At 41.3% G+C, this 9,867-nt stretch overlaps 1 protein-coding gene across 1 annotated transcript; it reads left to right on the forward strand.

Annotated features, from left to right (window-relative positions):
• Positions 1-4,767: 4,767 nt before the first annotated feature.
• LOC121005508 (deleted in malignant brain tumors 1 protein-like) lies at positions 4,768-8,313 on the forward strand (the record flags this gene model as incomplete). Its single annotated transcript, XM_040438275.1, has 4 exons — positions 4,768-4,939; positions 5,926-6,101; positions 6,253-6,641; positions 8,229-8,313. Coding segments are annotated over 4 exons (822 nt in total), but the record flags the coding sequence as incomplete, so codon positions are not given.
• Between the last annotated feature and the right edge of the window lie 1,554 nt (positions 8,314-9,867).

The raw sequence follows: 9,867 nt of genomic DNA on the forward strand, positions 1-9,867 counted from the left end.
ACCCATATTTACACCTTTTCATGGTTCTGTCATTGCTTTGTTTACATGCTGAAGTACATGCTGAGGGGCGGTATAACAACAAAGCCTGAGCTCTGCCTCATGAATATTTCTGGGCGTGAACAACCTGACCTTTCCTTCACCCTGCTCTGCACTTTGCAAAAAAATAAATAAATACACACTTGTCATGTGGATGGACGGATCCCTCTGTCAGTCTTTTTCACAATATTCCCGGTTTGTGCATGTGCAGACCGGAAGGACGGATCCGCAAGGCAGCTCCATCGTCGGAGCTGCGTGCCTGCTGGATCCGCCGATCAGTGTGACAACTGACAGCATTTGTAGATGGATCCAGGTGCGAATCCGTCTAGAAATGCATTGCAATAACGGATCCGTCTATCCGCTTGTCATGCGGATGGACGGATCCGTCTGGCAGTCTTTTTCACATTTTTCATGTTTTGCGCATGCGCAGACCGGAAGGACGGATCCGTCCTTCAGTTGTTTTGCAACGCCGGATCCGCAAGGCAGCTCCGTCGTCGGAGCTGCATGCCTGCTGGATCCGCCGATCAGTGTGACAACGGACAGCATTTGTAGACGCATCTAGGTGCGGATCCGTCTAGAAATGCATTACAATAACTGGTTCGTCTATCCGCTTGTCATGCGGATTGACGGATCCCTCTTTTAGTTTTTTTAACAGTTTTCATGTTCTGTGCATGCGCAGACCGGAAGGACGCATCCGTCTATCCGCTTGCCATGTGGATGGACGGATCCCTCTGGCAGTCTTTTTCACAGTTTTCATGTTCTGCGCATGCGCAGACCGGAAGGACGGATCTGTCCTTCAGTTGTTTTGCAACACCGGATCCGCAAGGCAGCTCCGTCGTCGGAGCAGCGTGCCTGCTGGATCCACCGATCAGGGTGACAACGGACAGCATTTGTAGACGGATCCAGGTGCAGATACGTCTAGAAATGAATTGCAATAACGGATCCGTCCAGCGGCACGGGCAAATAGCGGCAGGGCGGATCCGACAGGGTGAACAGACTGTCGGATCCGTCCTGCCGCTAGTGTGAAAATATCATTAGCATTATCTGTATCTAAGCAATATCTATATTATTCAAATATGTATTCAATATGGATATTGCTTAGATAAATATATATATTGGTGGCAGATAAGGATTTTATATAGCTGAATAATGATGTTGATGATGATAATAATGATGGCCAATAATTTATTTATATTTCCCAGGGGGTGTTCAATGTGTACTAGTGGGGGGGGGGGGGGGGAAGGGGGGACCAGGGCTGTAATAACGATCCCCAGATGCAGAGGGGAACGTTTACAAACTGCCACCTCTAGCCCCAGTGAATGCAGGAGGGACAAACATACCCTGCTGCCGGAGAAGAGATCGCCTCGGCTCTGGTATGTACTGCACATGAGCGATCGCATACCAAAGCCGAGGCAGTGAGAAGAGCTGGAGGGGGGAGGGCACCAGAGGCTCTGACGTTTCGTTTACAGAGCCTGGACACTCCCTCAAGCAGGGAGACGGCTGTAAACGAAACGTCATCAGCAGAGCAGGCTTGCTGATGTCGGAGGTCACATGACCCAGAACTGAACTGGCCAAATAGTGATAGATAGGTGATGAAAGTGATTTTAAGAATCTTTCACTGGTCTACAATAAATGCAATTAGAATAGATTCATTTAAGTCGGATAACCCCTTTAATGTTGCTGTAGGCCTCTTGGTCGCCTCCCAGACCAGTTTTCTTCTTGTCTTTTCATCTATTTTGGAGGGACGTCCAGTTCTTGGTAATGTCACTGTTGTGCCATATTTTCTCCACTTGATGATGACTGTCTTCACTGTGTTCCATGGTATATCTAATGCCTTGGAAATTCTTTTGTACCCTTCTCCTGACTGATACATTTTAACAATGAGATCCCTCTGATGCTTTGGAAGCTCTCTGTGGACCATGGCTTTTGCTGTGGGATGCGACTAAGAAAATTTCAGGAAAGACCAACTAGAGCAGCTGAACTTTATTTGGGGTTAATCAGAGGCACTTTAAATGATGGCAGGTGTATGCTGACTCCTATTTAACATGATTTTGAATGTGATTGCTTAATTCTGAACACAGCTACATCCCCAGTTATAAGAGGATGTGCACACTTATGCAACCACATTATTTTAGATTTTTTTGTTTTCTTTCCTCCGCCTAAAATATTTCAGTTTGTTTTTCAATTGAGTGGTACAGTTTATAGGTCACATTAAAGGTAATTAAAAGTTCTGAAAGTTCTTTTACAGAACAGAAACCTGACATTTTAACAGTGGCAGCTGCCCTCCATTCATTTTCTATGGGGCCGCAGAAAATAGCCGAGCACTGGCTCGGCTATTTCCATTGGGGCCATAGAAGTGAATAGGATCGGTGGCCGGTTATGCACGGTGCACTCCCATTCACTTTTATGGGGAGAGCGCTTGGTGGTGGCCGGACCGGAGTCCTCCAGGCACCAGTTTGCAGGGCTCTGTTCCCGATATAGGTGCGGGTCCAAGCATTGGGACCCACACCTATTAAACAATAGGGGCATATCCTAGCACTATGCCCCCATTGTCTGAGATAAGACAACCTCTTTAATTCTCTTCGGGTGAACTCTTAAATGGAACCTGTTAGCTTGTTATAGGGGACAACGCCCAAACAATGGAAATTACTGGAACCCCATAAAACATTATATTTAGTCTTCCTATTATGTTTCTTAGTAGATATGGGCAGCATGGTGGCTCAGTGGTTAGCACTGGTGGTTTGTAGCAATGGGGTCCTATGTTAGAATCTGACCATGGACAACATGTGCACGGAGTTTGTATGTTCTCCCAGTATTTATGTGGGTTTCCTCTGGGTACTCCGGTTTCCTCCCATACTCCAATTACATGCTGATAAGCAACTTAGATTGAGAGCCTAGCATGATGCTAATGTCTGTAAAACGCTACCGAATATGTCGCTATATAAGTGCGTAAAATATATAAATATGATGGCTGTTATGTAACAACTATTCTTGAAATCAGAACAATGTGTGTCTTTGAATTGGCTGAAGTAATCCAGTACAATGATCAGAATCTTTGGAGTGAACTAAGTTAGTGAGGAGTTCCTCAGCAACCTAAATTCTTAACTCTTAACACTTGAAAAGGCTAATTTGCATTTGTCTTGAGCAGAAGAAAGTTTTCACAAAAACAAACTGATAGGTTCCCTTTAATACATTAACCTGGATATTATAAAATCATTATACAATTTTATTTTATTTGAAATCTGTTATATTTACTTTCTGCAGTTCGATGTGGGGGTATTTTGAGAAATTCAAATGGGAACGTATCTTTGGATTCTGATATTTCCTCAGAGTCTGACTCCTGTGTTTGGTACATCAGTGTCACAAATAATAATAGAATTTATCTCAACTTCAGAACATTTACTTGAGTATAAGACAAATATATCTTACATTTATATCATAAGTAATTATCTCTAAAAAAGACCTTTATGCCATGAAATTTAGGCGGCTAGGACCTTGACTGGATAAATCATTCCTGGTGGCAACTTTGAATGGAACGTTGACTACCAATATGTGGCTAATTTCAGTCGAAATTAATGCTGTCACCTAGGACTGAGATTTTGACTGGTGGACCCAACCAGTCCAACATTTAGAATATTTCTCATTTTTGGAACAACTATTGTTCTTTTTGCATATGTTTTACACTTTATTATTAATCATGAATTGCTCATTCAAGGGCTCATTTTGGGCTAAAAATTATTTTTTCAGTTGTTCTTTACTTAAAATATTCAGCCATTTTGTCACAAAGGGTTAACTATCTAGCTGTATGAACAGTACATCCACTCTCTTTGTGCCCTCATCTAATAAACCTTATCTCTAAATTACTAGAAGGTCATAAACACATATTAAATCCACATGCTTATCAATAGGATAAGAACCGAGCTATAATGAGTGTTTAGAAGGTCAGAAATCAGAGATAAGGAGCTGTCAGATGATCTGCCTAATGGGAAACAGTAACAATAAAGAGCCTGCTACTATAGAATCTCAAGACTGTTGTTAACCCAGCTTCCTGTGACTGAGAATCTGTCTCAACATGCAGGAATGGTAGCTGGGATTCCTCACTCCTCCCCACTGCTGCACGCCATGCTGACGGGAGCGGGCAGTGGGGTTCTTAGCTATGCTCTACACTTCTGCCATCAGCATCTCCCTCCTGGTTCTAAGCAGAGCTTGCACTTTGGCTCAGAGTTCCTTGTGTGCATTTAGGGTGTGTGTGGGCTTGTCTCTCCTCCTATTTGAGGCAGCATGGGCATGCCTCCTGTCTTCCCCAGCTTATGTCTGGTGTGCAGGAGTTATGCAAAGGCGCCTCCTTCTGTCTAGTTCCTGTGAGCAAAGATGTTCCTGTGATTTCTGCCATTACTATCTACTGGACCATGCATCTTGTTAAACGGACCTTGCCTTTGGTAGGTTGGTCACGTGGGACAGCGGGTTTACACATGCTGACCTTTACAGCTGTACAGAGTAAGGAACTCAAAATGTTTAATAAAGAGCAATTGAAAAAAGGATTTTTAGCCCACAATAAGTACAATGCAATAATAAAAAAATGCTCTCAAAGTTGTCCATAGCTTTTAAACTTTAGCTTTCATTAACTAAGTGCTTACTGCATGTAAAAATGCAACACTGTTGTTTATTCCTGAAATTTTCATGACCAGAATGAAGAATTCCCAGTCCTGCAATTCATCTTCTTAGTCAATATATGATGGAACGCCTCTTGGATCATCTTTAATTGGAGATCTGTGCAGAACACGTACAAGAGAGTTCATCTCCTCATCAAACAGCATCAGCATTGTCTATTCGCGGGCCAACAGAGAGGCAGGCTTAGAATTTTATGCAACATACTATTCTACTGTTAACGACAACCAAAATGGTAATGTATCCTCATTTAGGGAAAAGGAGAAATTAAATAAAACTCTTAAAAGGCATAGCCTATGAACAACTTCATGTATGATTAAAGGGGATATAGCACTGGTACCCCAACTGATCGTGAGAACAGGGATCCCAAGTCCCCTATTAGAAATGTATAGGGGATCACACATGCAAGGTGACACTCCATTCACTGTCTATTAAGCCGACAGGGTTAGTCAAGTAAAGCATCCCACTCCAACAGGGACTCAAGACAACCTTACTTGTCATTGAGAGAGGTCCCAGTGGTTGGTCCCAGCGAACATTCATTTATCACCTATACTGTAGATAAGTGATAAATGTTGTTTATGGGCCTTTTAATGTGAAGTATATTTTATTATAAGCTAAATTAAAAAATCAGTTTGCCATTTAGTGGATTATATGGGGGAAGGGGGGCAGAGGGGGTTGTAGGGGGGTGGATATGGTTACTGGAAGCTCTAGTTTTACTTTTCTTCCTCCTAGAACCCACCACCTCAGCCTCAGTTGTCAGCTGTACACTTATATCTTTGACATAATCTGTCACTTGATTATATAAAAATAGGGAAAGCTATATGGTCTGAAACTGATTAATGAAACTGATTAATTCAGCTTAAATGAGTGTTAACGACTAAAGAGCTGTCAGGAGTGAAGAGGTAAAGGCTACAGATCGAGTTGTCAGAGCAGATCTCTGATATCAGTAAGAAGTGTGCAGAACAGTCTACAAAGTCAGTGAAAACCTGAAGTCTGGTGAGGGCTAAAATATTTTAATAAAGACTACACTACAATGCAATAATAATAAAAAGTTCCCCAAAATGTTTCTAGCCTTAAAGGGGTTACAGTTACAAAAGTTAATCAGATTCCTAGGTAGGTGCCTGTTTTCACCAGAAGCTTCTTAGAATAACTACAGTAGTTTACAATAATGAAATATAGCAAAATGCTAGCTTACATAAATGCATGTTTTTCTCGTTACAGTTAGTCTGTCGTGCTATTCTGAATACATGAAAGCTCGAATCTCACTTAGCTATCTTCAAACGCTGGAATATTCTTCAGATAATATATTTTTGAATGACCCGCAGTGTCGCCCTCAAGTTGTATCAGGTTGGGCAGAGTTTCTCATACCTTATGGGAGATGTCTGACAGTAAAACAGGTATCTATCTATCTATCTATCTATCTATCTATCTATCTATCTATCTATCTATCTATCTATCTATCTATCATAATAAACACCATAACAAGAAGACCCAAATTCATCCCCATTTAAGTAGTTTTGTTTTTACATTTTACCTTTTCTTTAACAGGTCGAAAATGACACAATAACTTACACAAATACCCTGTTCACCGGTTCAGCCGACACAATTGTTGTTTACAGAAAAAAACTAGATCTAACTCTTAAATGCCGGATGTACCAAGATACTGTAGTTGAAGGCATATACTCTGCAGATGACATCATAAAGAATACGTTTATCCAATACGGCCTCTTTTCTGCTAATTTGATATTCTTCCAGTCCTCGAATTACATATATTCAGTGAATCAGTATCCATACTATGTGGCTCGTAATCAGCATTTATACCTGCAAGCAGCTTTACTCACATCTGAACCTGACCTGGCCGTATTTCTAGATACTTGTGTGGCATCACCTGATGAATTTGACTTCACAAGAAATGTTTATTATATCGTTCGCAATGGGTAATGTAATGTTACTTTTTTTTTCTTCATAATTATGGCAATTCCATTTTTTTTTTTATAAGGATTAAGCCCCATGACAGTAATACTGATTATGATTATCTCACAGTGCAGTCATCGTAGATCATCATGAAGCCTATAACTGAAAAGGCCATTCTTACTGATGCAGGATGCCGACAAGTAGGGTTGAGGTATGTGAAGCATTTGAAACGGAATTCGATCTGAAGTTTAGGAAAACTTTAATTCAAAACAAATCTGAACGCAAGATCACCCATAATGCTGTGCAGCCAGCCAATCCACAGATAGCAATCCCTATAAAACCCTCATCCCATGCGGTCTCCGCCATTGTTCTGTGAGCTGAGCATAGGGGGAGACGTGGCAAGAGCTCATGCGCTAGGGACAGTGTTGGTGAAAATGATTAATAGAAGAATATTGGAAAAGGAAAGTGCAGGGACACTTATTCTGAGTCTCCATGTCCTAAAAAAGTCAGCAAGATGCAGAGAGAGGAGGAGCTGGAAGTTCCTGATGACATATTCTCATCGATATTAGATGATGTGGAAAAGGAGGAAAAGCAGATGGCAAAGGAAGGCCTCCCATCTGTAGGGCAGCAGGGTGCTGGGGTTGGAGAAGTGGGTATGCCAGAGCTGATTAATATTCAGTGTTTACTGCCAAGTAACCTGCAGAAGATTGCAGGCAAGAACAGCAATAATATGCATATTGTGCCCCTATCTTACAAGCCAAACCCCATACCAGCAACAGCCCCTTTTTAGAGGTACATTAAAGGTGCCAGGCAGCCATTAGCAATAAAGACCAACTATACAGTGTAATCTTCATTATTAAATGAAAGGGAACTGCAAGCTAATTGTCTGCATGGTTCTTCACTGCAGCATACGTGCTCCATATTGCTGGAGGAGGTGGAGGCAGTGCGTTTGGAGAAGAGCACCCAAGAACAGATGTACCAGAGCTGTTGTGACTGTCACTTGTGCCTCATTGAGGCTCTTTCTGTAAGAGACACAAATGGGGAATCCACTCTTGTTCAGTGTTTTAAGTGAACACCTGCCTTTAGGACTCAAACGACCTGAGAAAAGGCAAGCCTGGGTTTTGTCTTACTGTGACTTGCATCTATTGCCACAATCCCAGGAGTATCCATACAGCTGTGGATTCCAGGACTCTGATGAACCCCACAGCCTGGGACTGGACTGTTTTATTCCATTTAGTATAGGGTAACTAGCAACCCCTTAACCTGGTCTCTCCACAGCAATGGGAGGGAGGGGATCAGCAGCTTTGGGTACTTGATGGCAGACTATCAGGAGGGACCACAAGCATGGCCTTCCTTTCACCAAGGAGGTGTGTATTACCCCAAACCTGGGGGTACGACCATTGTATATAGTTTTTATTATGTATTTTATTGTGTTATATATTGTTATGTAATTTTGTATGCTATGACCGTATGTTCCATTAAGGTTGTGGATGGCAAGGGCTAGTATGATAGCATACCTATCTCTCATTAATTTCATAGTAGAAAAAATATCTATTTCTTTATCTATATATTATGGAAATACACATTAACATTGTTTCTTGTAATTTCAGGTGTGGCAGAGTTCCTGATTATAGAACCTACCCGTCCACATCAAATCACATAGTCGCATTGGATTCAATGCCTTCAGCTTTTTAAAGAAACATTCCAATGTCTACATTCAGTGCAAGCTAGTGGTGTGCAAGGAGGGCAGTGCCAACTCTCGTTGCAGCCAAGGATGTATAAGAAGAAACAAAAGAGCCGTTAACTCTTACCATCATGAAGAGGTTCATGTTGTGGTCGGACCTCTACAGCTTGAATAAAAACATCAAATCTAAGAAAGGGAGTGCAGCAAATTCAATTGATGTAAATTTTTAAAATCGAATGCCTCATCCTTCATTGGATACATCTTTAAGTGGCATCTACTCATAGGGATAATCTACTATATGATTTATACATAAATTTATTGTAACTCAGTTAATGATAAGTACAGTTAATGATAGCGAATGATCAAAATGTTTGCTTCACAAATTTAAATAAAATTACAATTTCAAAATGATTTACTTGTGTGTATATATAGATTTCTAGTTTAGCGATATTTCAATTTACATTAAAAGTTCTTTGAAGCATATCACTACTTGATGTAGAAACATACATGACAGACAATTCCAAGAAATCTACTGTCATATTTCCTACATCCCTCCTCTAAATACAAACAATTATGATAAAAAAATGAGCACTTGTTAGATACTAATGCTGGATATATACTGAATGAATGTTAGTATAAATGGTTATTCCGGATAATCTGCCCATGTAAAGGTGCCACAGATCACTGAATGAATGAGCAAAATACTCAAGGTGAAAAGATTATTCAATCAGACACCTAAATCATCAGACAGATGATACCGTGGTCTGCTGACCACAAACACTGAATCTGTATGAGGACAAAAGATGGCAGTATCGATGTCAGTAGCCATTGCTTGTCCCCATACAGTGCATCGCTGCATGTAAATCCAGCTCTTCATTTCGACTGAGGTGGAGGCAATTATCAGGAAGGAACTGTCCCTACCAGATAATTGGCTGCTCCGTTGGGCAGTGTAAATGCAGCATAACAGCTGCATTATTTTCATAAATGAGTGGCACACGTGAATATTAAAACTTTGTAATATATCCTATCAAAGAGACATTCTTCCTTGTTTTATTGGGCTCTTATCAAGGGAAGGGCTGTTAGGGACAGGCAGTGGCAGACTGACCAAGAAACTGCTCTCAATTTACTGCTGGATTCACATCTAAACTGCTCAGTACTGTTGTATAATGACTTCCATTACTGCTGCTGCTTCTGAGTATGTGCCACATGCCACAAAGAGATAAGAGGCAGATTATTTTGTTTCTCCAATTCCTGTGTATGGAAGACATGATACCAGCTACTATCCATCCACCAGTGTCACGGAACCATGAACCAGACGTACAACAAGAGATAAGTGAAAATAAGAAGGCTTTATTGAAAATAAAGCTGTAAAGCAAAAGTCCAAACGAATGGTGAAACCGAAGCAGAGTCTTTGAGAGGCCAGAGATCAGGAACCAGAAGGGTAGTCAGACGAAGCCAGGATCAGGAACCAGCAGGGTAGTCAGACGAAGCCAGGATCAGGAACCAGCAGGGTAGTCAGACGAAACCAGGATCAGGAACCAGAAGCAGCAGCAGTCTTAGAAGCA

This window comes from Bufo bufo, chromosome 6 (genome assembly GCF_905171765.1).
Source record: "Bufo bufo chromosome 6, aBufBuf1.1, whole genome shotgun sequence".
NCBI lineage: Eukaryota > Metazoa > Chordata > Amphibia > Anura > Bufonidae > Bufo > Bufo bufo.